A 27641-nucleotide genomic window follows, 5' to 3' on the forward strand; every position below is an offset into this window, starting at 1 on the left:
ATGCTGGCCTCAGGGCTGCTTCCTGCGGCTTTGCTGGCCTGTCTGACTATACTGGTCTTGATGTCTGTCTGGCGGTAGAGGAAGCTCGAGGGGACACTGCCTCCTGGACCCACCCCTTTGCCCTTCGTCGGGAACTACCTGCACCTGAACACCAAGCAGATGTACAACTCCTTCATGAAGGTGTCCCAAGGCAGAGAGATGGGTGGGATGGGATAGGGGTGGTGGCCTGCCCAGTTTGGTTGGGGCTTTGTGGCTGGGAATTGACGATGTTGGACCAGAGTCATAGGAAAGGAAAGGGGAGTTTTAAAGATTCAGTGTCAGGGTCCTGGCCAGGAAAGGCCACATCTTGGGATGTCCAGCTCCTTGACCGTCAGAACCTGTAGGGAAATGCATCTCGGGATGTGAGATCTGGGTACAGGGCCAGTTCAGAGTAGAGGTGCTCTAACCACTCGCACTCACCTCCATCAGGTCAGCGAGCGCTATGGCCCTGTGTCCACAGTCCACCTGGGGCCCGGGCGGGTCGTGGTGCTGTGTGGATGTGACACTGTGACGGAGGCTCTGGTGGACCAGGCTGAGGAATTCAGTGGACGAGGCAAGCAGGCTAACTTCAACTGGCTCTTCAAAGGCTATGGGGAGGGGGACCTCAGAGTGGGGGGGGGCAGGGGGTGTGGTCAGGCAGACTTGATGGCTTCAGTGTCCCCAGCCTTCTCGTCCTGACTTCCTCTGGCATTCTCTGTCCCCATTCCTGTTCGTGGTTGCCGCCCCCTCTGTCTCTCATTTGTCTTAGCATTTCTGCATCTCTGCTTCTCCCTGCCTCTCTCTCCCCTATCTCCCTGTTCTCTTTCACTAGATGTCTCTTCTTTCTCTGCATCTCTTAGGAGCTCTTGGAACTTCTGCTTTGGAACCCTGGTCCTCTATCTCCTTATGCCTTTTTGTCTTTTTCTCCTTTTCAACTTCTGTGCTTCCCCAGGCTTCTCTCTCCTTCCCTCTCTCTCTTCTTTCTTAGTCTTAGAATCTCACATTATTTCTGTTTCAAAATCCCCGTGCCTCCATCTCCTGGTAACAGTCTCTCCTCCTCCCAGACCCTCTCTGTTTCTCTCTCCTTATTTTTCTCTCTTCTCCAGTTCAGTTTTAGAATTCTTCACAATTGTTATATCCGCCTCCCAGATCTCCGAGTATCTCACTTCCCCTCCTTCCCTCCTCTGTCTCTTTCTCTTCCTGTGAGTGTCTCTGTATCTCTTTTCTCAGTGTATCTTTCCTGCCTCTCTCCTTCTGATTCTGTTCTTGCAACTCGGTCTCTACCTCTTTCTGCATTTCTCTGAGTTGTATGTCTCTCTCTGTCTCTGTCTCTCTCTTTCTCCCCCGCCCACCCCCCTCCCTCCCTCCCTTGCTTCCTCCCACCCTCTTTCCCTCCCTCCCCGCTCAATCTCCCACTCGCTCTCTCTGCCCACCTTTCTCTCGCTCTCCGGGCCAGGCGGCTGGTCTGGGCCTGCCCCGCCCCGACTCCTACGCCCCCTCTGCAGGCTTGGCGTTCGGCAGCTGGGAGCGCGCCCAGCAGCTCCGGCGCTTCTCCATCACCGCACTGCGGGACTTGGGCGTGGGCAAGCGCGGCATCGAGGAGCGCATCCAGGGGGAGGCGGACTTCCTCATCGAGGCCTGCCGGGGCACGCACGGTGAGTGGGGGGACCCCGGAGAGTGCGAGGGGGAGGAGGAGGAAGACAGCCCGCACCGACACACGCATCCTGGCCCCGGAAGGGGTCCAGGTTGGGCGAAGGCGTCCGGCCTCCCAGCTCTGGGATCTGAGGCTGGAAGTCTGGCTCAGCACTTCCGCGCCCTCCTCAAATTCGCAGACTGGCATCAGACCGCCAAGCTGACTCTCCCCCAAATCCCTGTCTCTCCCTAACCCCACCCCATCCCCCAGGCGCCTTCCTCGATCCCACCTTCTTCCTGAGCCGAACCGTCTCCTGTGTCATCAGCTCCATCGTCTTCGGGGGCCGCTTTGACTGCGAGAACAAAGAGTTCCTGTCACTGCTGCGTATGATGCTGGGAAGCTTCCAGTTCACAGCTACGTCTACCGGCCAGGTAACCTGTCCCAGCCTGGCTCTACCATGCCTCTACCTCAACCTGCCAACTGCCCCTCCACACCAAGACAGGTGCCCCAAACTCCCATCCTCCAACAGACAGGCTCCCCTCAAAACCAGCCCTTGGACAACTGAACTTGGACAACTGAACAGTTGCACCAGAACCCGGGACAGGTGGCCAATACTCAGTCTCCAAACACACCTGGATATCTCAAAAGATGCTCCCCCCAACAAAAAAAAAAAGAATGAAAAAAAATAGACACTGCAGGCAAGATACATGTGCTCAACCCAGCTCTCTCTTCTCACCAGCGCAGGTGTCCTCACCCCAACTTACCTTAATATCTAACAGATGCTCCCTTTTAAGATATTCTATCTTTCCATCTGAATTTCTTAACACCTGGACAAGAGATCACCTCAGCCCATATCCTGGCTACCTGAACACCTGGTGCAGGAAAATTCAGCCCACCAAAATCATTTGTTATCTACACAGGTGTCCCAAACCAGCCCACTAGAATATCTAGACAGTGCCCCCTACCCAGCTCGCTTAAATATCTCAACATTTAGACAGGTACCCCAAACCAAGACCCCTAAACATGTAAACACCTGGACAGATTGTTCCCCAAACACCCAAATAAGTGTCTTCCAGCCCAGCTCACTCAAATACCTACAGAAGTGCCCCCTATTGGCCCATTTGAATATATGAACACCTGAACAGGTATCTCCCCACTTGAACACCTGCACAGCAGCCCCACTTGAACACCTTAACACCTGTACAGAAGCCCCCAATCCAGATTCCCTAAGTATCCACACAGCTGTTTCCAACTGAGACCACCTGAATGCCTAAACACTTAGGTGACCCCCCCTTCCAAGTCCCACCTAAATAGCTAAGCACCTGGACAGGTGTCTCCCAACCCAACCTCACCTGAATATACGAACACCAGATGTATGCTCCAATCCAGCATCACCTGAACGTCTGAAACCTGATATGTGTCCCAGTCCATCTCACTTTAATTCTTGGACAGGGTCCCTCACACTTAACTCATGTGAAAACTTAGATCTCTATTCCCATCCAGCCCCATCGAAATACCTAAACATCTGTGTAGGTGCCTTTAACCCAGTGCCTTCCTTGCCCTGCGACAGGTCCGACTCCCATTGGGTCCTGAGCACTGACAGCTGTCCTTCCCTTCCCTTCTTCTCTCCCCACCCTCAGCTCTGTGAGATGTTCTACTCAGTGACGAAATACCTGCCAGGGCCCACACTGAACCAGCCAAGTGCCCACTGCCTGCTCCTCTAGACCATCCCCCAAGACTCTCCCCTTGCACCTCCCGGGTGACTTTGGCAGGACCAGGTGAGCAAGACCCTGCACCAGCAGCGCCTACGGCCTGAATGTTGTATGTCCGTGCCACACGTGGATGTCATGCATGTTGTACCTACTTGGACGGTCATCCCTGCCCTGAGTCCTCCCAATAGCTAAACACGTTCCCCCTCCTCCCCAAGCCAAAACCCATGAGGAGATTGACAAGAACCATCAGCCCAAGTTCAAGGACGGAGCTAAGATGCCTTACACAGAGGCGGTGATCCACTGAGATCCAGAGATTCTGAGACATGATCCCCATGGGCCCGGCCCGCAGAATCACCCAGGATACCGCGAGACTTCCTCCTCTCCAAGGTGCTGTCCCACCCAGCCTAAAGGGATCTCCAACCCACTCCCTGTGACCCCGCACTCCGTTCCCCTTAGAAGCTTCCTAGCCCCTGTCCCACTCCCTCAAAGACTTTCCCAACTACCGTGTCGCTTCCACCTTCCCACTCAGAGACTCCTGAATCCCATATCTCCCCAGACCTCTTGCCTCAGGGAATATGAACCCTATGTCCCCCCCAAAATTCTTGTCTCAAGAGACATAACCTCCTTGTTCCCCCAACCTCCTGCCTTGGGAGACATGAACTGCATGTCTGTGAAAACTTCTGCCCCAGGAGACACAGAGCCCATGTTCCTCAAACTTCCCTTCTCAGGGGACATGAACCCCATGGCTGCCAAACTTCCTGCCTCGGGACCATGAATCTCATATCCCCCAAAGCTCCTCCCTCAGAGGACCCCAACTCCCATGCCTCCCACTTCCCTTCACCTAGGTCACACAAATTCCCCCTCCACCCCCGGGTGCTTTCAGCACACCCATCCCCCACTCCACCTTATCAAAGTCCCCTCCCTCCTCCCAGCCAGGGCGATGAAGTGTTCCCTATGCTGGGCTCCATGCTGAGAGACCCCAAGCTCTTCTCCAACCCGCCAGATTTCAACCCCCAGCACTTCCTGGATGAGAAGGGGCAGTTTAAGAGGACTGATGCTTTTGTGCCCTTCTTCATCGGTAAGACACACTGCCAGGCCAACACCAACAGGGGCCTCCTTCATCTCTAAGGTGTAACCTAGTATCTTTCTCCAACCTGGAAGTCCCTCTTACCATATACCTTGGAGCCAACCAGCTGCAACCCCCATAACTACCAAGAACCTGGGCCCAGGCAAAAGAAAAGGGATGATCATACCCATTTCAGAGATGGGGAATATCATGGCCCAGAGTGAGTCAGAGGTTTGTCCAAGGTCACTTAGATTCTTCAGATTCCTAGAAAGGCGATGGCACAGCAGCCATATTTGAGTGTGTATTTGAGGAGAAGGGGCACCTAAAGTTCCCATTGCTACAGCCTGTTTTGCTTCACCCCACCCCATGTTCTAGGGAAACAGGCTCAGAGAGGAGTAGCAACTTCTTTGAAAGTCTCTCAGGCCTCAATATTCCAGCCCATCCTCCCTGGGAGAATACAGCCGGGGGTCGGTAGTGGGGTGCAGGCAGCAATGAAAACAAGCCTCACCCCATGCCTCCCCCCTATTCCTTCAGGAAAGCGGTACTGTTTCGGAGAAGGCCTGGCTAGCATGGAGCTCTTTCTCTTCCTCACCACCATCATGCAGAACTTCCACTTCAAGTCCCCGCAGTCGCCCCAGGACATCGACGTGTCCCCCAAACACGTGGGCTTTGTCACCATCCCACAAAACTACACCATGAGCTTCCTGCCCCGGTGAGCCAGGGCTGTGCCAGGGTGGGGCTGGTGGGAGGAGCAAATGGGGGAGGGAAGGGCGGGGCTAAGGATGGGGGGATGATGGACGGGGGTCAGGGGAAGGAAGGGGCAAGGTGGATAGGAGAGGAAGAAACAAACGGACTCTGTTCACCTTGCTAGAGGTGGGTTGAGAGGAAAAGAAACCTTATACTATACATTGAATAGTAACAATAACATATTATTTATTGAGCAAGTACACCGTGTCAGCTCTATGCTAATAAGCGTCATATACTCACCTCACTTAACGCTCACAAACCTATGTCACGGGGAACAGTATTCATGCCCATTTTACAGGTAACAAAGATGAGGTCCAGAGAGTTTAAGTCTCTATCCGAGGTCCCACAGAACACAAGTAAGTACTCAGCAAGTACATGAACACATCTGTATAGGGATGGCCGTACTTAGCCCACAGTCATTTAGGGAGATTCTTAAAAAGCACCCCTTCCTCAAATGAAAAAGCAACAACTTATCGTACTATTACACAATCTGAACAGCTCTGTCCAGGAGATTTTTTCCAGAGCCCTGACAGGCAGCTGACCTGGCTTCACTACATACTTGCCCACACCCTTGCCCACTCACGCACACTTCGGATGCCAGAGCATATTTCGTGCCCAACACCAGATAAGGCGACTGTGTCCGATCAGAGCCAGACCTGGGGACAGGAGTCAGACTTCTTAATGAAATGGGTGGGAGAGAGAAACACTTTCAGAGAAAATGCCAGGAGAAGTTTGGTAGCAGCCATGTCTGTGTGTGTGCGTGTGTGTGCGCATGTGTGCGTGCAGGCATTCGAGTATATGATTGCATGTTCTCCTGAGTGTATACAGGAAGTCACATTTCCTCTGAGTTTCTGAAGGTGGGGCTCTCTCTGGTGGATCTGGGATCTGTGAGGGTCTGAATCACCTGCTTACTCTCAGATAAGTTAGCGTATGTTCCCTTAGAAGTGGCATCCTTCAGCATTGCACAATCTGAACATTCATACACATCAGCTGTAGATCTTTGTGTTATATCTAGAGTTAGATCTAACCTTAGATCTAAATGCTACACAGATCCTCGCATCCACAAAGCTTGCCACACTTGAAGGACCAGTGATTGAGGTCAAGTGAGAGGAAATCTGGTCCTTTGAACCCTGCAAGTTTCATAACAGGCTATAATTCTCAAGTTTCTCAATTTCCATGATCTGTGTTTGGCAACTCGGTTTCCACAAATTGGCTGCTTCCTACTCATTGGAGGGAAATAAGGATCCACAGGGTCACACTCTTTATTATGACAAACACACTATTCAACAATTCAGAGTCAGAATCAAACTTTATCCATTCCTGTGCATGTCACTTTAAGAGGTTTCTAGAAACCTCACCTGGGGGAATCTTGGAATTGTGGCATAACTCAATGGTCGAATCTTGGAACTGCAGAGTCTACAATTCATAATCTTGGAATCTTGGATTCCCAGAACCTTAGACTCCGAACATTTGAATTACTGATGCTTGGAACTCTTGATGCTTAGAGTTTTAGCATCAGAGTTTCCTTTAGCCACATCCTTGGGAACTGCGTTCCCAGCCCCTCTGGTGGCAAACGTCAGATCTCCAAGCTGAAAGTTCCTTCTGAGGAAGAGTCAAGAGAGGAAAGGAGGGGCTGGAACTAGCTGGGTTCTGCCAATGAGGCATATCTCCAGGGGAAGATAGAGTGGCTAGTAAGTCTTTGCCCAGCAAGAAGGGAGACAAGAGGGAAGCGAGAACAAGTATTAATCTCCAGAGTCCTCAAACTTACACCTGAAAAGGGAAAAAAAGCAGGAGTCCATCAAGGCATTACCAAAGGTGCCAAGAGAAGTCACCTTCTAGCCACCAATGCCTCGATCTCGCCTGTCCAGATAGGGCAGTCTCAGCTCTGTTGCTCTGGAAGAGCCAGTGACCCAGCCCAGCAAAGAGACGGTGCTGGGGCGGAGATGTTAACAGGAGCCCTGGATTCTGGTCCAGGCTTTGCTGCTAACTCTTTCGGCCTTCCTGAGTCTCTCATCTGTCTCCTTCCTCACAGGAATTATTTGAAGATTGAAACATAGCCTGGTGTTGAGCTTTAAAACTCAGTGGCTGCAGGAATGGGAGGATGACAGTGGTGATGTTTCTGGGTAGCTTGTTTTTCACTACTCTCTTCTACCAAAACAAGAATCCTGCTCTTGCCATAAGGACAGGCACAAGTAGCATGTGTGGAGTGCCCGCTATGTGCCAGACACTGTGCTGGGCCCCTTGTATGAGTTTCCTAGAACTGCCAGACCAAAGTATCACAAGCTGAGTGGCTTACACCAACAGAAATGCATTGTCTCAGAGTTCTGCAAGCTAGATCCACCATCAAGGTGTCAGCGGGGCCACGCTCCCTCTGAAAGCTGTAGGGGAATCCTTCCTTGCCTCTTCTTAGCTTCTGGTGGTTTTCAGCTCTTGGTCTTTGGAGTTGCTTGGCTTGAAGTTGTGTCATTCCAAACTCTGTCTTTGTCATCACATGGTGTCGTCCCTGTGTTTGTCTTTCTTCACATGGCCATCTTTTTTTTTTTAATTTTATGGGAGTAGAGTTGATTTACAATGTTGTGTTAGTTTCAAGCGTAGAAAAAAGTGGATCAGTTATGCGTATACGTATATCCACTCTTTTTTAGAGTCTTTCCCCATATAGGTCAATACAGAGTATTGAGTAGAGTTCCCTGTGCTATACAGTAGGTCCTGATTAGTTATCTATTTTACATATAGTAGTGTGTATATGTCAATCCCAATCTCCCAATTTATCCCTCTCCCCTTTTCCCCCTGGTAACCGTAAGTTTCTTTTCTACATCTGTGACTCTATTTCTGTTTTGTAAATAAGTTCATTTGTACCATTTTTTTTTAGATTCCACATATAAGCGATATCATATGGTATTTGTCTTTCTCTGACTTACTTCACTTAGTATGATCATCTCTAGGTCCATCCATGTTGCTGCAAATGACATTATTTTGTTCTTTGTTACTGGCCATCTTTTTATGAGCATACCAGTCATACTCCAAGATGACTTCATCTTAACTAATTATATCTTCAGTGATTCTTTTTCCAAATAAGATCACATTCTGAGGTACTGGGAGTTCCGACTTTAGAGTACCTTCTTGACAGTTCAATCCATAACACCACTTAGGCGTGCACTCATTCAACCAAATAAAGTGTCTGCGAGGTGAGTCTGTGATGATCCTTGTTACCAATGAGCACACGGACTCAGAGGAAAGTTAAAGAATCTGTCTAGGGCTTCCCTGGTGGCGCAGTGGTTAAGAATCCACCTCCCAATGCAGGGGACACGGGTTCGAGCCCTGGTCCGGGAAGATCGCACATGCCGTGGAGCAACTAAGCCCGTGCGCCACAACTACTGAGCCTGTGCTCTAGATCCTGCGCTCCGCGACAAGAGAAGCCACTGCAACGAGAAGCCCGCGCACACCAACGAAGAGTAGCCCCCGCTCGCCTCAGCTAGAGAAAGCCCGTGCGCAGCAACAAAGACCCAACACAGCCAAAAATAAAATAAATAAATTTATTTTTTTAAAAAAGAGGAAGACATTCTTGTCTACAAAAAAAAAAAAGAATCTGCTCAAAGTAACACCGTTAGGACGTGACAAAGGCAGATTTGGATGAAAGACAGTTGGATTCCAGTGTGCCTCTCTTGAGGTTCCAGAGGTGATTCAGATGGAGCCCCTGCCCCCAGAGGAACTCTGGAGGAAGGGGGTGATGCTCAGAAGAAATGTTTTGGAGAAAGGAGGTGGAAGGATGGGCATTTAGATGTCACATCACCCCTGACTCAAGTTCAGGATGTTCCACATGTGGCTGCTCCCAGGACGCATGCAAACCTGTACGCACACGTGCACACGGATATCTGTATAGCTGGAGCAGTGCTTTTTTACTCATGAGAGGCACTCTGATAGAGAGAGTCTTCTCTTCTCTTTTGTTTTATTATTTTTTAAATGCTTGTTGCAGCCCTTCGAGCTGCTCATGAATCATTAATGGGTTATGACCTGCAGTTTGAAGAACAAAAGCTTAAAGGAGAAATTCCAAACTCCCTGGGCTAGTCTCCAAGACCCTTTCTAGCCTGGGCTCTGCCCTCCTCTCCCAATCTCGTTTCTCATCACATGTCACTACACAGATCCTATTCCCCAAACTCACCAAACTTCTATTACTGTGCATGGATTACTTATGTCTCCAGGCATTTGCACTGACGGTTCCCTCTGCCTAGAATGCTTTTTCTGCCCTTGCCGCTGAAGTGAAGGACTGTTGCTGTGGTAATATTCACAGAATAACAAGCAAACAGGAAGGAAAGAACCCCTTGTTCCTCTACCAAGATTCCATTCTCCCCCTAATGGTCCAGCAGTATCCAGCAGGAAATGGAGAAAAAATGGTTCACAGGGTTCCCAAAAAGTTACCACAAAACAAAGTATTAAAATGTGGCTTTTAGGGCTTCCCTGGTGGCGCAGTGGTTGAGAGTCCGCCTGCTGATGCAGGGGACACGAGTTCGTGCCCTGGTCCGGGAATATCCCACATGCCGCGGAGCGGCTGGGCTCCTGAGCCATGGCCGCTGAGCCTGTGTGTCCGGAGCCTGTGCTCTGCAACGGGAGAGGCCACAACAGTGAGAGGCCCGCGTACCGCAAAAAAAAAAAAAAAAAAAATGTGGCTTTTACGTTAAAAGTGATTTTATTTTTTCTTTAGTTCTCATTACAAGAAAAAAATTCTACGTATATGACAGATGTTAACTAGACTTACTGTGGTGATCATTTCACAAAATATACAAATCATTATGTTGTACACCTGAATCTAATATAATGTATGTCAATTATACCTCAGTTTTTAAAAACTTTTTTTCCCATTTGCTATTGAAAAGATCAGTTCCAGTTATATGGAAAATCCATTTATTTGTAATACCTACATTCTCTGACAATGCCAGGAGGGCAAAAACAAAAAAAAACCCATGAGGCTTTGGGACTTCCCTCGTGGTCCAGTGGTTAAGAATCTGCCTTCCAATGCAGGGCACGCATGTTCGATCCCTGGTCGGGGAACTAAGATTCCACATACCGAGGGGCAACTAAGCCGGCACATCCCAACTACTGAGCCCGTGCACTCTGGAGCCCGCACGTTGCAACGAAGAGCCCACTCACTGCAACGAAAGATCCCGAGTGCCGCAACTAAGACCCAACACAGCCAACTTATTCTATGAAGCCAGTATTTCCCCGATGCCAAAACAAGACAATGATAGTACAGAAAAGAAAGTTACAGACCAATATCCCTCATGAATATAGATACAAAAATTCTCAACAAAATATTAGCAAATTAAATCCATCAATATATAAAAAGAGTAATACACCAACTTATCATACTATTACACAACCTGAAGAACCTATGGGCAGGACAGGAATAAAGACGCAGACCTACTAGAGAATGGACTTGAGGACACGGGGAGGGGGAAGGGTAAGCTGGGACAAAGTGAGAGAGTGACATGGACATATATACACTACCAAATGTAAGGTAGATAGCTAGTGGGAAGCAGCTGCATAGCACAGGGAGATCAGCTTGGTGCTTTGTGACCACCTAGAGGGGTGGGAGGGAGGGAGACGCAAGAGGGAGGAGATATGGGGATATATGTATATGTATAGCTGATTTACTTTGTTATACAGCAGAAACTAACACACCATTGTAAAGCAATTATACTCCAATAAAGATGTTTTTTAAAAAAAGCATATATATATGTATAACGGAATCACTTTGCTGTATAGCAGAAATTAACACAACATCGTAAATCAACTATACTTCGATATTTTTGTTTGTTGGGCCTTGCGGCACAGCATGCAGAATCTTAGTTACTCCAACCAGGAATCGAACCCATGTCCCCTGCAGTGGAAGCACGGAGTCTTAACCATTGGACCTCCAGGGAAGTCCCTATGCTTCAATTTTAAAAATTAAATCTAAAAAAAAATAATAAGTAAAAACAGACCATACTCAGCAATTAATAACCCCTCTATGACCCACACTCATAGATTGAATAAAAAATAAATCACACAAGACACAGTAAGGATGAAGATAAATAAATAGGAGAGGGTATACCAGCCTAATGTCTCCTGAAAAAAAGACAATGTGGCTTATACATAATTATGAAACAAGATTGACACTATGGCAAAAAGAAATTATTAGGAATTACAGGAATATTGTGAAAAAAGGACCTATGCACCTGGAAAATATAAAAATCCTGACACATAACAATATAGCCCTAAATTACAAGACTTTAACTTATCCCCATGAGTAACTGACAAATCAAACAGATTTTTTAAAATAATAAAAGTATAGAATATTTGAAAAAGTTGCTTAATTAAGTAGACCCATTTAACAGCTAGAGGACCCTAAACTCTTAGAGAACCCTCACTATTTTCAAACACACATGGAAATTTTACAAATACTAGCCACATACCAGGCCAGGATACAAACCTTAATAAATGTTAATGGAATAACATTAACAATCTGTCCACAATGTAAAAAAAAAAAAAAATAGAGGCTTCCCTGGTGGCGCAGTGGTTGGGAGTCCGCCTGCCAATGCAGGGGACACAGGTTCGTGCCCCGGTCCGGGAGGATCCCGCGTGCCGCGGAGCAGCTGGACCCCGTGAGCCATGGCCGCTGAGCCTGCGCGTCCGGAGCCTGTGCTCCGCAACGGGAGAGGCCACAACAGTGAGAGGCCCACGTATCGCAAAAAAAAATAAAAAATAAAAATAGAAATCAATAACAAAAAGAGAAAAACAAACACCAAAATGCTCAGAAATTTTAAAGCATACTTCTATACAATGAATGAACCAAGTAGAAATCATATTGGATATTGAAAACGTTTAGAGCTGAATGATGAAATCATTACATCTCAATACTTAAAGGATACAGACTTCAGAGAGAAGTGCTTATATGAAAATAAGAAAACTGAAAATTAATGAGTTCAGCACCCAATACAGGAAAAATTTTTAAAATAATTACAGAGCAAGACTTTTTAAACGGTCAAAGAAAGAAACCCGTGAGGGTCTCTGCCTCTGCTCTCAGCCAGGAGATTGCTAAGCTCGCCTTTACTAGTCAACCAAGAGTTAAACATTGTGTACAGTGAGACCACTCAGCATCCTTGTTTGGGGACCTAGGAAACAAAAGTCTGGACTCCTCAGCCTGGCATTCAAATAGCAGAAATGAGTGAAGCACAAAACAACAACAACAAACACACACACACACAAACAAAACAGTAGAGACCTTCTAAGTTAGGGAACCAGAACGCGTCCACGTGCCAAGTCCCAAACTCCACGAAGACAGGGGCTCCTTTGTTCAGGACCTCCCTCTGTGTATCCCTTCATCTGCCTGTCGATTTGTATCCTTTACTATTCTTTATAATAAACCGGTAACTGATAATCTAGTGAGAGAAAAAAAAAGTAGAATCTATGAGACCAAAAACTCCTTTAAGAAGAAAAAAAAATTGTTTAATTTCTTAAAACATTTGTGACAAGCAGAATTCTGAAAATGATTCCGCATGACCCATACCTCCATATAATCCCCTTCCCTTAAGTGTGGGCGGGATGTATGAATAGGATGGCATTATCACTTCCCTGACTATGTTACATTCCATGACAAAGGGGATTTTGCAGATGTAATTAGAGTCCCAAATCTCTTGATTTTTGAGTTAATCATAAATGAGATTATCCTGGGAGGACCTGACCCAGTCAGACGAGCTTTTAAAAAGGGACTGGCCCGGGGCTTCCCTGGTGGCGCAGTGGTTGAGAGTCCGCCTGCCGATGCAGGGGACACGGGGTCGTGCCCTGGTCCGGGAAGATCCCACGTGCCGCGAAGTGGCTGGGCCCGTGAGCCATGGCCGCTGAGCCTGTGTGTCCGGAGCCTGTGCTCCGCAACGGGAGAGGCCACAACAGTGAAAGGCCCGCGTACCGCAAAAAAAAAAAAAAAAAAAAAAAGGGACTGGCCCTTCCAACAAAGGATTAGTGATCAGACTAAACTCCTATAAACCAACAAGAAAAAAACCAAAAGGTATTAAAAGGCAGTTCACAGAGGAGGAAAGGGAGTGGCCGATACACACATGAAATGCCCAACCCGGTAATCATTTGGAGAAAAGTAAATTAAAACGAGATATTTCACACTCATCAGATTAGCAAAAGTTTATAATTGATAGGAACAAATATTGAAGGTCAACACAGGAATCTTTATGTACTGTGGGTGGGAGTATAAATTAGTTAAGCTAACTTTGCAGAGCAATTTGGCAATGCCTAGCCTAGTTCAAGTTGCACATACACTGCAACCCAGCAATTCCACTTCCGGCAATCGACCCTAGAAAAATTCTCATAGCTGTACACAGGAGACAGCCCGACTAGAGTGTCAACTCCGTGAGAACAGGGCTTTCTTTTTTTTTTTCTGTTTTCTTTGCTGTATTCCCAGTAACTACAGTTGACCCTTGAACAATGCAGCGTTTGGAGGAGCTGCCTCCTGGCAATGGAAAATCCGCCTGTCACTTTACAGCCGGCCCTCCGAATCCTCAGTTCCACATCTGCAGATTCAACTAACCCTGATCATGTACATATAGTACATATTTCCTGAAAAAAAAATCCAAGTCAAGTGGACCTGCGACACAATTCAAACCCGTGTTGTTCAAGGGTCAACTGTAGTTAGTTGGTCCTCGATTAATACTTGTTGACTTGATGAATGAGTGACATGGTCGTATTGAGGAAGATTCTTCTGGTTCCACCTAGGAGCTGGGGACTAGAGGCCGAAGAGGAGGTAAGTAGTGATTTGGGTAGAAATTGACAGGGTCCGTGATGGTGGAGACCGGGTCACAGAGAGGTCATCCCTCCTCTGTTGCACCACTCCCTAATTCCCCAGTAGACTCATCTCCTTCACCCTCTGAGTATGCACATCGTGAGGGTCCCCTCTGCCTCCGCTCTCAGCCAGGAGATTCCTAGGCTCGTCTTGACTAGTCAACCAAGAATTAAACATTGTGTACAGTGAGATCCCTCAGCATCCTTGTTCAGGGACCTAGGAAACAAAGTCTGGGCTCCTCAGCCCAGCATTCAAAGCCCTTGAATACCCAAATCCTTCCCCCTACATTTATTTTATTTTATTTTTAATTAATTTTTATTGGCGTATAGTTGCTTTACAATGTTGTGTTAGTTTCTACTGTACTGCAAAGTGAATCAACTATACATATATCCCCTCTTTTTTGGATTTCCTTCCCATTTAGATCACCACAGAGCACTGAGTTGAGTTCCCTGTGCTCTACAGAAGGTTCTCATCAGTTATCTATTCTATACATAGTATCAATAGTGTATATATGTCAATCCCAATCTCTCAATTCATCCCACCCCCCCTTTCCCCCTTGGTATCCATACGTTTGTTCTCTACATCTGTGTCTCTATCTCTGCTCTGCAAATAATATTATCTATACCATTTTTCTAGATTCCACACACATACGGTATTTTTTCTCTTTCTGACTTAACGTCACGCTGTATGACAGTGTCTAGGTCCATTCCCCCCTACATTTAAATCCCCCTAGGGACCTGAGAGACGACCAGCAAGTGATTTGGGCTGCTTCATCAGGCCCCCTTCTCCATCTGTCTTTCACTCTCACCTCTGGGGTCTTCCACCTCCCGGAGTGTGCCTTTGACTGTCAGCTTGTGTGATAACTCCCTTCCTGATGTCTTCCTGTGTTTTTCTGATTTGTGCCCCTTCCCCCGCTTCTTCCCCCTTCTTTGAAGCTCCTGCACATGTAGCCTTTCCTCGCAGTCCTTCAGGAATATTCACCTGTCATCTGTTCTGCTGAGATGGAACATCTGTGGCTGTTTGATTTCTTCCAAGTGGGCGCTCCTCTCGATTTCTCCTTTGCGTATTCTTCTGCAATCCAGCCACCATTGCTCTGCGTAGTGGAACCGCTTAATGGGTAGTTCTCACCCGCACTGATGTGCTCCCAGAAGGAGGGGGGAGTTCCTCTCCGTCTGCCCCACTCAAATCCCCAGTTCCTTAAGTCTGTCTTCACTTCATCAGCTCTCCTATCTCTGCTTTCAACCCCAGGCCAACTCTCCAAGTCTATGACTGAATAAGGAAGCCACATTCCCACGGCCCTTGACCCTTTACATGCCAAAGGGAGGCTGAAGGAACAATGAGGGGGAGTGTCTCTGAGTCCCCAGGGTTGTAATGGGGGGATGTGAGTGTTCTTCTCTTCAGGGAGCTCCCTGTGCCCAGGAGCAGAGGGGAAAGAGATAGTACCACCTTGCATTCCCACAGGCAGATGTAGGAAAGGACGTAGGCTCAGGAGAGGATTTGGTGGACACGGGGGCAATTTATTCTCGCTCCCTTCTGTAAGAATCCAGGTGTTAATGTCAGTGGGGTGGGTTTGGGATTCTCAGGTTCTAGAATGCAATGATTCAAACCCTTTCTAAAGCTTTCCTGGGGTGGCAAGGGGGTCTCAGAGCTGGGCTGTGCTTGGTGGGACTGGAACTCTCATCTCTCTCCACCCCTTCTCTCACCCTCACCTGCCGCTGACATAGAGGAAAGGTTCAGGACTGGTAACAACTCAGCCTCAGGGCTGTAAACTGACACTGAACAAAGCACCTCAGCCTCTTCTTTGGAATTCTCCCTCCCTTTTCATCCGTGCCTCACCCAGGGAGAGAATATCAGGGTACCTTTACCTGGGCTTTGGGAGGCCCAGGAAAGATTAAGAACAGTTCTCAGGTACCAGCTGTTCACACTGTCAGGTGCTTTGCTAAGCTTGTGGCATGCTTGAGTTCACTGAGTTCCCTCAACAACCCTTTGGTGCAGAGACCAACATCCCCATTTGTCAGACAAGGTCACTGAGGCTCAGAAAGGAGTGGTCCCTTATCTAGGACACCCAGAAAGGGTGAGGCAGAGCTGGGATTCATGCCCAGGTCTGCCTCACTCCAGAGTCCACACCGCCATAACATCTACTGATTCACTAAACATTCCTCGAGCACTTATGCGTCAAGCAACGTGGACATAGTAGCAAACAGACATAAGTCCTGCTCTCTCGGGGTTTACTTTCTAGGAGGGCAGAGAGGCTGTAACTAGATAAACACGTGTCTATTCTAATGTCAGGGAGTAGTGAGTGCCTCAGGGAATACAGCAGGTAACAGCTACAGAGGAATGGAGGTGGCTCTTTCTGATAGAATGTTAAGAGCAGGCTTCTGTGAGGAGACTTTGAGCAAACACCTTAATGAAGTGAGGGAATGAGGCAAGCACATGAGCCAGGAGAACAGAGAATACAGTCTGTGGAGCTAAACCCAGCTTGCAGATTTTTAAAAATGTGTTTCACATGGTATTAGAAGAGTACTTTGAGTCAACCAAGTCCTGGTTCCATCACCAAATCCTCCCAATTTCTTCATTTACAGTGTTGTGTTAGTTTCAGGTGTACAGCAAAGTGATTCAGCTATACATAGTATATATATATTTATACGTAAGGTATATATACTTTTTCAGATTCTTTTCCATTATAGGTTATTACAAAATATTGAATATAGTTCCTTGTTGTTTGTCTATTTTATATATAGTTTGTGTGAATATGTTAATCCCAAACTCCTCATTTATCCCCCCGCCACTTTCCCCTTTGGTAACCGTAAGTTTGTTTTCTATGTGTGTGAGTCTATTTCTGGTTTGTAAATAAGTTCATTTGTATCATTTTTTTAGATTCCACATATAAATGATATCATATGGTATTTGTCTTTCTCTGTCTGACTTACTTCACTTAATATGATAATCTTTAAGTCCACCTATGTTGCTGCAAATGGTATTATTTCAATCTTTTTTATGGCTGAGTAATCGTCCACTGTATATATATGTATATCACAATTTCTTTATCCATTCATCTCTCGATGGACATTTAGGTTGCTTCCACGTCTTGGGTATTGTCAATAGTGCTGCTATGAACATTGGGGTACACGTATCTGTTCGAATTAGAGTTTTCTCCATATATATCCCCAGGAGTGGGATTGTGGGATCATATGGTCAGTCTACTTTTAGGGGTTTTTTTTGCATTACACGGGCCTCTCACTGTTGTGGCCTCTCCCGCTGCGGAGCACAGGCTCCGGACGCGCAGGCTCAGTGGCCATGGCTCACGGGCCTAGCCACTCCGCGGCATGTGGGATCTTCCTGGACCGGGGCACGAACCCGTGTCCCCTGCATCGGCAGGCGGACTCTCAACCACTGCGCCACCAGGGAAGCCCTCTACTTTTAGTTTTTTAAGGAATCCCCATACTGTTTTTCATAGTGGCTGCACCAATTTACATTCCCATCAACAGTGTAGGAGGGTTCCTTTTTCCCCCCACCCATACCAGTCCTTATTTGTAGACTTTTTGACAGTGGCCATTCTGACTGGTGTGTTAACTACTCCCAATTTCTGATTCCTTTGAAAACCCGGAGCTGTGTCCTTTGGGGCTACTCCATCCTCCCTCCCCAGGCATAGCATCTAGTATGGCCCCTGTGCACAGCCCACCTACCCAGGTGCAGAGTGGTGCTGTCCAGGTACCAGGTTCTGAAGAAAAGTTCTCATGGAAGAAAACATTCTCATGGACAGTGCAGAGGAGATTGGAGCCTTCAGAGAGTTCCCTTCCACTGTGGGATGGTGAAGCCAGCACTGGGACGTCTATCCCCAAACTCCCCCTATTCCTTGATACCCAACCTAGAGGAGCACTTGGGTGCTTAGAGAGCATGTAACCAAAACAAACAAATGAAAAACACAGTTCATTCATTTATTCAATATGCAGCTCATTTATTCAACAAGCAGCTCTAGTGCTAGGAATCACCCAGTAGACCCTGGCAATCATACTCTTGTCAAAGGCTGGCAACCATTCTGACTGGTCAGTGCCCATGCCAAACACTTGCAAAAACTTTTCCCACTGAAACTACTATTCAGGCCCATCCTTTGCCCCTCAGCTTCTCCCTCACTCTGCCCTTCAGTCTCCCTTCCCTGCAGCTCATGACACTGTAGACTTGAGACTCCTCAACAATTCTCCGAACTCTTCCTGCAACCTCTCCAGTGCCTCTTCTGCGGCAGGAGATCTTGCAGTCAGAACACAAGAAAGAGAAAAACTGCTAAAAACTCTATTCTTTCATGGGATCCAGGATTTGGGCTAACATCTGATCACAGTTCTGGGGTCAGCAAAATTATTATATATTATAGAATTAGAAAGGGATAATGGGACTCAGGGTCCCTCAAACGCCTCCTTCACTGTGAGTATGTAGGATTACGACTCTATGCATCTGCTGAAACCCATAGAACTGTACAGCACAAAGAGTGAATTTTATCATATGTAAATTTTAAAAATCCACCAGGATGTAGGGGAACTCAAAATGGAATACAAACTGTAACAACTGAACCTAACTGTATTACCAATTATATACTGTATTTACCTAACTGTTTTACTTAAAAAGGGTGGGGATGAAAAGAACTAACTGAAGTAATTTTGGGAAAAAGAAACTTGACTGTATATTGTATGTCTAAAGACAAAAAAAACTGTACACAAATACTACACTCTAGTTAGTAAATTTATTTCTTACTGGGTATGGGTGAGCAATTGTGAGACTATTTTATGTACATATGAAAGTTGAACAGATAAGTAAATATATTGTAAAAAAAAAAATGAGAGTCAAATTCTTGCTAGAAAGGAAAGAATTTTCATGGGACTTCCCTGGTGGTGCAGTGGTTAAGAATCTGCCTGCCAATGCAGGGGACATGGGTTCGAGGCCTGGTCTGGGAACATTCCACATGCTGTGGAGCAACTAAGCCCATGCACCACAACTACTGAGCCTGCGTGCCACAACTACTGAAGCCTGCATGCCTAGAGCCCGTGCTCTGCAACAAGAGAAGCCACCACTATGAGAAGCCTGTACACTGCTACAAAGAGTAGCCCCAGCTCGCCTCAACTAGAGAAATCCCTCGCACAGCAATGAAGACCCAACACAGCCAAAAAATAATTAATTAATTTTTTTAAAAAAAGAATTTTCAAATAGGGAAAGCTAGAATGGACCCTGTGTGTTAGATCAAAATCAGAGATATCAATATGAATTGTTTTTGAGAGAGAAAGAGAGAGAACTCTCCAAGTTTTGTCCACTGAGAGGGCCAAAAATCAAGGATATCCCACTAGCAATAAGCCCAGCTAATACCCAGATCTTGGTTTCTAAATACCATCTTCCAATACAAGGAATCAGGACTCTTTAGAGAAGTGGTTGATTCCAGGGCTGGGACAGGGAAAATATAAAAACATTTATGGGAATTCCCTGGCGGTCCAGTGGTTAGGACTCTGTGCTTCCATTGCAGGGGCCATGGGTTTGATCCTTGGTCGGGGAACTAAGATCCCGCAAGCCGGAAGGTGCATATGTGGCTCAGATTCTGGTAGGTGAGTGAGCGTAATGGTGGAGATAGTGGCTAATTCTCTTCCGATTGCTATTTTCTCTATGGGATAAGAAATGGGACCACCAGCAGAGTGATGTGGAAGGAAAGGGTCATGGAGGTTTGAGGGAGCAGGAAAAAGTGTAACAGTTGGGGCTCAAGGAGAGGCTAATTAGAGATGAGGAAGGTGCAGCTGCCCTTGGTGTGTTTCAGTTTCTCCACCAGCGTTTCCCAACTGGGTTGGACTTTGCCCCCAAGTGGACATTAGATAATGACTGGAGTCATTTTTGATTTTTTTACAGCTGGGCGGAGGTCTGCTACTGACATCTAGTGGGTAGAGACCAGAGATACTGCTAAACATCCTACCGCTCATAGGACAGTCCCCCCCACCCAAAAAGAATGATTTAGCCCCAATGTCAGTAGTGCCAAGGTTAAGGAAACTCACAATACATCCCTCCCTACCCCATGTTCCCTCTGTAGCAGGAGAACAAGTCACACCACCAGAAGAACTCAAAGCCCCTTAAAACTCCCCTTCTCGTGAATCCCAAGTTCCCCAGTAAGGCAGTCCCATCAGGCCCCTCTCAACCCAGTTCTAGCGTCAGGGAAATGTCACTTATGGGGTTCAGGTAGATCCAGTACTGATCCTTTCCCCCAGAAGTAGGGGTAGATGCTGAGGGAAACTAGAAATACATAATCCCGTAATCAAGCCTTCACCCCTCTTCCAGGACCTGCCCCAACCTGCCTTTCTGGGACTTAAATAATAGCATGGGCCCCACCTCCATCCCAACATATGCCTGGGACTGGGGTGTCAAATCCCCCAGAACCTCCAAGCACTTCCTCCCCCACCCCCATGGGAAAACTACCATCGTGTCCACCAACGGACCTGGGGGGTCACCAACACCTCCACCTGGCCTCCCAGACCCTTGACCTCTGGGGTTCTCCCCCCAACCCTAACCTCCAGGAACTGGAGTCCTAGCCCAACTCCAGGTTTTTGCAATCTGCCCTTCTGACCTAGCAAGGAGTTGAGTAACTGCGGCCAGTTTCTGGGGTGGGACCCAAGAGCAGACAGAGCTGGTGGGGAGCTTAAGAGAGCCTCGGAGGTGGAGGTGAGGCAGGAGGTAAATGCCCCCCCCCCCACCCCAGGGTAAAGCAATTGGAGATTTGTTCCCTGTGGACCAATACTCCAAGACAAGCATAGCAGGACAACCGAGGGAGGAGGCTGGGCCCTACCCAGATAGAAGATAAGAGACCACTTATTTCTCATTCTCTAAGTCAGGAGACCTCCCTGACTAAACATGCACAGAAAAGCTCCTTCGAGGTCAAAATGGGAAGGGGCGCCACCCCATAGTAAGTGATGCTAACTGCCCACAGACCTCTTCGGTAGAATCCAGCTTGGCTAAGAGATGTGCACGCACATATGGCAGGGTCCTGAGATAAACTGAATACGGACTCTGAGCCAGGCAAATCGAAATGATTGGCCAAAGGAAACCTGGAAGAAATAAGTGATTTAAACTGCCACAAGGGCATGACTCTCTCTCTGAGTCTGCCCGTGTGTCTATCCACACGTACTGTATTTTTTTCTCCTAATAACTACTTTACTTGTTTCACTACTTTCCGTCTTTGTGGGAATTCTTTTCTGCAAAGCTGAAGGGCCAGGGACCTTGTCGCTGACCGGTGGTCTATGGCTAGGATTCGGTGCTCTCACCACCGCGAACTGACCACAATCACTGGCCGGGAACTGAAACCCTGCTTCAAGCTGCTGCAAGGCTAAGGCCACCAGAGATCAGAGGTGTACGTGGGCAGTAGCGGGGCTACCATTCACGTCTGAGGTCCTTTCTTCTGAGGCTTCTGCCTGCCCCACCCTTCTCCCAAATCCTCCTTCAACCTTAGCCTGGCTTCAGTCCTGTCCACTGCAGTCCAGCTCTTGGAGGTGTGAGAGACAGAAAGAAAAAGAGGCAGGGAGACACCCAGACAGTCAGGAGAAGATGGTGACTGAGAAAGATTACAGGGAGAAAGAAGCAGAGAGAAAGAGAAAGGGCGCAAAGAGAATTAGAGATAGAATAGAGGGTGAAAGATAGAGACCCAGAGACACAAAGGGAGAGAGAATGAGAGAGACAGAGACATAAAAAGAGACAAAAAGTTTCAGAAGCAGAAGCAAAGAGAGACACATACAGAATTTCAGAGACAAGCTGCAAGAGACAGAAAAGGGTGAGAAGAGTTGTGAAAATGGGCCCCCAGAGAATGAGAAAACTTCTGCCCAGGACAGAGATCCTGCCCCCATCCTTGCCCCTTCATTTTGCCAGAGCTCTGTAACCCCAGACCAGACCCAGAACCAGATCCAGGGTCCCCAGTGGCAAAAAATGGAGAAGATTTCACCCCAATCCAGGGCAAATGGACACCACTGGCCACAGTGAGAAGAGCTGAGGTGAGCCTATAGGAGGGGGAGGCGGGGTTCCCAAGGAACCCACTCAGGGCATCATTGCAGCTGGCTGTGAGCCCCGGACCCATGCAAATAATGCAGGAAGATGGGAGGGATTAAAAGTCACTGGGAGAACTAGGAAAAAGGGGGACAAGGTGGTGTGGACAGAGATGATTTCAGAGCAGCCCCTCTACCCCCAGACACATTCAGAGCTCCTGAGCACACATCTGGAGCAGCCACTGCCCGTCGGACCAGACCCTCCAGAACACACCCATTTTACAGATGAGAAACCTGAGGCTCAGAGAAGGGAAGTCGGTTCGCCTAGGTCATGCCTAGACTAAGAGTCCAAGCCAAGATCCAAACTACGTCTATTTAACTCCAGGTTCAGTTTGCTGGGCCGAGCTATCATGTAATGGCTAATGCAGGAATGTGTTGTTTTCGTGTTGTTTTCCGTGATCTGTTGGGTCGTCAGATCATTGGGTGTTAGGTTGTGCTGCTGTGTGTCATTGCCAAGTGAGGTTGTAGTATTGTCAGACACTGTGTGTAATATTGTCAGACACTGTGTGTAATATTGTGTTGTATGCTGTGTGTCTGGTGTAGTGTGTATGCTGTGATCTGTGTTGCCGAGAATATCCTGTACGGCAGCTTGGTATTGCCAGACACTGTGTGTAATATTGTCAGACACTGTGTGTAATATTGTGTTGTATGCTGTGTTGCCAGATACTTTTGGGGTGTTGTTATGCTGCATGGTAGGTGGCCAGGAGCCTGTGTTCTGTGCTGCTAGTGGTGTTACCGCCTGGGGTCTGGTGTGTTGCACACTGCGTCTCCCCGACCCGTTAGCCCCTCACCCTCAGGCGAGCCCTTCGACCCCAAGTTTGTGCTGAGCCGCTCGGTGTCCAACATTATCTGCTCCGTGATCTTCGGCACCCGTTTCGACTACGACGATAAGCGTCTGCTCACCCTTATCCACCCCATCAATGACAAGTTCCAAATCATGAGCAGCCCCTGGGGAGAGGTCAGGAGGCCTAGTTCCACGGGCGAGAGGGTTGGGGGTCCAGCCCTTCCAGGGATATAGGGGAAGCAGTGGGCAGGGAAGGAATTGCGATTGGCCCTGCAAGGCCCCGCCCCTTTCTGTCTCTGACCCCGCCCCCGAGGTATGCGGCCCTGCCCACTCCACAGGGGCTCCACCTACACATAGCCCCCGCCCCACGCTACACACACACACACACACACACACACACACACACACCCACACGCACGCACGCACGCACCCTACCTCCCTGCCTGTCTGTTCCTCCTAATCCCTACAGCTCTGCTCCATCCTCAGCGGTACAATATCTTTCCGAGCCTCCTGGACTGGGTGCCCGGGCTGCACCAACACCTTTTCCAGAACTTCGGACGCATGAAGGACCTCATCGCCCGCAGTGTCTGTGACCACCAGGCCTCCCTCGACCCAAACTCTCCCCGGGACGTCATTGATTGCTCCTTACCAACATGGCACAGGTAAGCCCTGCCTGGAAGTCTCATCTCTGGTCTGACCTGCTATCCTGCCTCAAACCAACAAGGATCCCGAGTTGACCGCGTTTGGGTTTAATCTCCCCACATCCGGGAAGTGAAGCTGGAACAGCTGGCTCTGCTGGGGCCACTCGGGGCCTCCGCCAATTAACAGCTCTTTAAGAAATCCTTAAGGATTTGTTATTGTGGGACCCGCGGCTGAGATTCTCCCTACCCTGCCCTTCCGCGCTCCCCAGCATCCCCAAGGAAAGAAAGTTAAAGAGAGGAGGGGCTGAAGTGGCACCCAGTAGCAGTTGTACAGGTCTGTGGGGAATGGGTCGCACAGGATCCGAGCCCGCAGGATCTCCCCGCGGCCTTGGTCACATCCCCACCTCTTATCCCCCGCAGGAGAAGCAGGACCCGCTGAGCCACTTCCACATGGATACTCTGCTGATGACCACACACAATCTGCTCTTTGGAGGCTCCGAGACCGTGGGTACCACGCTGCGCCACGCTTTCCTCGCGCTCATGAAGTATCCAAAAGTGCAAGGTGCGAGCGCCGGGAGCCTGGTGGGGAGACCCGCCCTCACGGCGCGGTAGAGCACACCCGCTCCTCCCGCCTCGAAGCCCCGCCCACAAACAATGAGCTCCAGCCCAGTGTGTCTGGAGTGAGAGCCTCCAGCTCGCGCCTGGGTCGCACAGCCAAACCCGCAAGCCCACCGGAGGCTGACCCCACCCACGTGGTCCCCGCGGTCCACACAGCCTGCCGGGTCTGCCGGGACGCAGACCCCGCCCGCATGATCTTGCTTTGCCGCCCACCTCTGACCCTGCCCACACAACTCGCGCAGCCCGCCCAGAGCCCGGCCCCAGAGCCTCAGCCACCGGGCCTCCCCAGGAACCCATCTCCTCCCACACAGTCTGAACGGCCCACACCTCACAGTCTGCGACCCCGCCTCCCCAAACCCCACCTCTGGGTCTTTCGCGGAACCTTGGCCTCCAGGACGCTGTGCGGAGACCGACTGGGTCTTTGCCACCTGCTTCACCACCGATTTCTCAGCTCTCCCGCACACCCCACTCACTCCATCCATCCTCCTGCAGCCCTGGTCCTCGAAGTCCCGCCGGCAATCCCATCAGGGGCCTGGACCCTAAGCAGCCCCGAACCCCCTCCGCACAACCCCGCCCCTAGGAGCCCTGGCACGAACGAAACTTACGCCCTCACCTACATCTCTGAACTCAATGCCTCCCTCCGAAGCTCCAGCTAACGTTCACATGCATCCCTGCAGCGCGCCCCGCCCCCCGACTGGAAAGCATTGACTGGACCCCTTCCACACGCAGTCACACACCTCTTCTCAGCACAGTCAAGCCTGCTGATACCCTCAACAACGCTCCCCCCTCCACCTGCAGCCCGCGTACAGGAGGAGATCGACCGCGTGTTGGGACGCGCGTGGCTGCCTGCGCTGGTGGACCGAGCAGCCATGCCTTACACAGATGCGGTGATCCACTAGGTGCAGCGCTTCGCAGACGTCATCCCATGAGCTTTCCACACCACGTCACTCGGGACACGACTTTTCAAGGCTTCCTGCTACCCAAGGTGCTCTGGACACCTGGCAAACGACACCTGAAACCTTAGGAAGAGGCATCCCAGGCTGTTGCAACAGGCATCTGCGGCTCTAGCAAGGAATATCCCAGGCCCTAGCGATCAGCACCCCGGACCTTAGCAACTGGCAACCCAAGCCCTAACAACAGACATCTGAGGCCCTTAAATCCAGAAACTCAGCCGTATGCCACAGCATAGTGGACTAGACCACGTCCTGAACCCCAGACCTCTTCCCTATGACAGGCTCCTTTCCTAAGACCCTCTCTGAAATCCCCAAGGTCTGAGACCTCATCCTGGGGAGCCCCTGTACCTAAATACTGTTCTCAGAGACTGCACTCCCACCCCAGGAACCCCAAATCTCTTCCTACAAGGGGGGTATCCTGCATCCCTGGCTCAGACCCCAACAAAACCATTTCCAGCACCCATCACTGGGAACCCTAGACTCCCACACCCTAGACTTCCTGGACCCCTGTGGAGTCCTATGCTCCACCACCCCTTATCATGTCCCCAAGACTCCCAGCTCTGCACAGTGGAAATCCTAGTTTGGGAACCTCCCAGCCCTTCTAACACCACTGATTCTGCCTCTCCACCCACATGGGGCACGGATATCATCACCCTCCTTAATACAGTCCACTACGACCCCAGCCAATTTCTGACGCCCTGGGAATTCAACCCTGAGCATTTTCTGGTTGCCAATCAGTCCTTCAAGAAGAGCCCTGCCTTCATGCCTTTCTCAGCCGGTGAGAGTGGCCAGAGACAAGATCCAGTCTTTCTGGCCCCGTATTCCACCTGCATTCCCCAGGCCTAGTTCCACTCCCCAAACCCTCTCACTTCTTCGTCCCATCCCATCCTCAGCTTTGGAGATGCAAAGACATTTCCTTCTCCTTCCCAACTCTGCTCCTATAGGCCGATAGCAACTGAAATCCCCACGGAGGGAGGCAGGGAGTCAGGATAATATTGTAATTTAACTTGGACTTGGTCACTGTCAGTCTCTCCACTGGGTGGTGCAGTTGAAGTGGTCCTGGTTTTTCTTGGCTTTGGTCTTTACCCGGCTGAAAAAAATCTTTCCTGTTTAACTCAGTATTAGAAAATGGGGTGGGGTGAATAATAATAGGTAACTTACCATATTGCCTACTGTGCACCAGGTGCTACCTCTGAGAGTGGTGGCTAAGAGCTGGGCTTTGCTGCCAGAGCCCAGCTTTGTCATCTTCTAGCTGTGTGGCCTTGGATATGTTCCTTCACCTCTCTGTGCCTCGGTTTTGTTTGTTTTTTTAATATTTACTTATTTATGTATTTATTTATATATTTGGCTGCACCAGGTCTTAGTTGCAGCATGCGGAATCTTTAGTTGCAGCATGCGGAATCTTTAGTTGCGGCATGCGAACTCTTAGCTGCGGCATGTGGGATCTAGTTCCCTGACCAGGGATCAAACCGGGGCCCCCTGCATTGGGAGTGCGGAGTCTTAGCCACTGGACCACGAGGGACGTCCCTGTGCCTCGGTTTTTACATCTATAAAATGAAGATCATAGAAAGGTCCACCTCTTGGAGTTATTAAGGGGATTAAATTAATAGCAGTATAGTGCTTAGAGCATTATATATGTTCACAACAACAAAATGAGGCACTATTACCCTCCCCATTTCAGGTACCTACCCAGAAACTGTGGCTTGCCCAAGATCAGGAAACTAGTACTGTCAGAGTTGGGACTCGAACCCCTGCAATGTTGCACTTGCAGCAGGTCCACGATTTACTTAAACTGTCTTTTCCAGACTTTTAGATGGATGGGTCCGTGAGTACCCAGCCATTATTCTCATGTTTTCCTTTGAAAGTTGAGGGCGCCCCTCAGCCCATCTTGTCTCATTGCTCCTGCCCACCCTTTCTCCCTGTGGGAGGCCGGCTGTGCCTGGGCGAGTCGCTGCGGCGCGGGGAGCTCTTCCTCTTCCTCACCGCCATCCTGCAGCTTCTTGCTGGAGCCGCTGGGGGCGCCCGAGGACGTCGACCTGACCCCGCTCAGCTCCGGCCTCTGCAATTTGCCGCGGCCTTTCCAGCTGTGCCTGCGCTCGCGCTGACGCCGCATCCCTTCCACGTTCGCCAGTGAGCGTTGAGGACCGCCCGTTCCCCTGCGCCCCATCCCTCTCGCTGTCACACTCGCTTCCCCTCACCTGCCGCATGCCCATTCCCCATCGCTCCTGTCTACCTTCTGAGTCCCCAGAGGCAGAGAAAGCCAAGGGGAAGGGGAAGTGCATGCCTTGTTTTATCCACAGAACTCGTTCTATTGCGCACACTTTGGGGGATTTTGTATCAATTTATAATAAATTATAATAGATTCGAACCTGCCTTGGCTGAATTAAAGGGAGGAGGATAGTCCTCTAGGATGGGGAGAAGGAAGGTCTGGTTGCAGAGAGGGGAGACACCTGGCTGTGATGAGTTCAACCCTCACCCTTAGGGCGGTTAAAAACTGGGAGAAATTGTTTCCTGGAGACAGGCTGGAAGGTAAAGGCTGTGAGGGCTCGAATGAAGACAGAGGCAGAGAAGCCAAGGCCAAGAAAGAGACA

General features: G+C 49.1%; 2 protein-coding genes across 7 annotated transcripts; both read left to right on the top strand.

The window, feature by feature from the left end:
- LOC132417167 (cytochrome P450 2F5-like) lies at positions 1–27370 on the top strand. The gene is given in 12 exon segments (XM_060000818.1): positions 1–180; positions 469–628; positions 1521–1673; positions 22852–23012; positions 23325–23478; positions 23481–23500; positions 23900–24041; positions 24896–25015; positions 25018–25081; positions 25686–25834; positions 26979–27045; positions 27047–27370. Coding segments are annotated over 12 exon segments (1479 nt in total). The 3' UTR covers positions 27156–27370.
- LOC132417168 (cytochrome P450 2A13-like) lies at positions 3587–21964 on the top strand. 6 transcript variants are annotated; one of them, XM_060000822.1, is made up of 5 exons: positions 3587–3750; positions 4296–4441; positions 4964–5141; positions 19507–19585; positions 21882–21964. In XM_060000822.1, exons 2-4 carry the CDS (start codon positions 4318–4320, stop codon positions 19538–19540), a joined length of 336 nt encoding a protein of 111 aa, XP_059856805.1. In that variant the 5' UTR covers positions 3587–3750; positions 4296–4317; the 3' UTR covers positions 19541–19585; positions 21882–21964. The 6 variants fall into 6 exon arrangements, with proteins under 6 accessions (XP_059856805.1, XP_059856806.1, XP_059856802.1 ...); XM_060000823.1 differs by lacking the exons at positions 19507–19585; positions 21882–21964 and adding an exon at positions 10193–10737; XM_060000819.1 differs by lacking the exons at positions 19507–19585; positions 21882–21964 and adding an exon at positions 8477–8684.
- Positions 27371–27641: the final 271 nt, after the last annotated feature.

Source organism: Delphinus delphis, chromosome 20, assembly GCF_949987515.2.
Source record: "Delphinus delphis chromosome 20, mDelDel1.2, whole genome shotgun sequence".
Classification (NCBI taxonomy): domain Eukaryota; kingdom Metazoa; phylum Chordata; class Mammalia; order Artiodactyla; family Delphinidae; genus Delphinus; species Delphinus delphis.

Excerpts from the sequence above, each read along its gene's own strand:
- LOC132417168 (XM_060000819.1), top strand. The coding sequence starts at position 4,318 with ATGCTGGGCTCCATGCTGAGAGACCCCAAGCTCTTCTCCAACCCGCCA. Across the intron at positions 4,442-4,963 it reads TTTTGTGCCCTTCTTCATCG|GAAAGCGGTACTGTTTCGGA; the intron begins GTAAGACACACT and ends CTATTCCTTCAG. Across the intron at positions 5,142-8,476 it reads ACCATGAGCTTCCTGCCCCG|GGGACACGGGTTCGAGCCCT; the intron begins GTGAGCCAGGGC and ends CTCCCAATGCAG.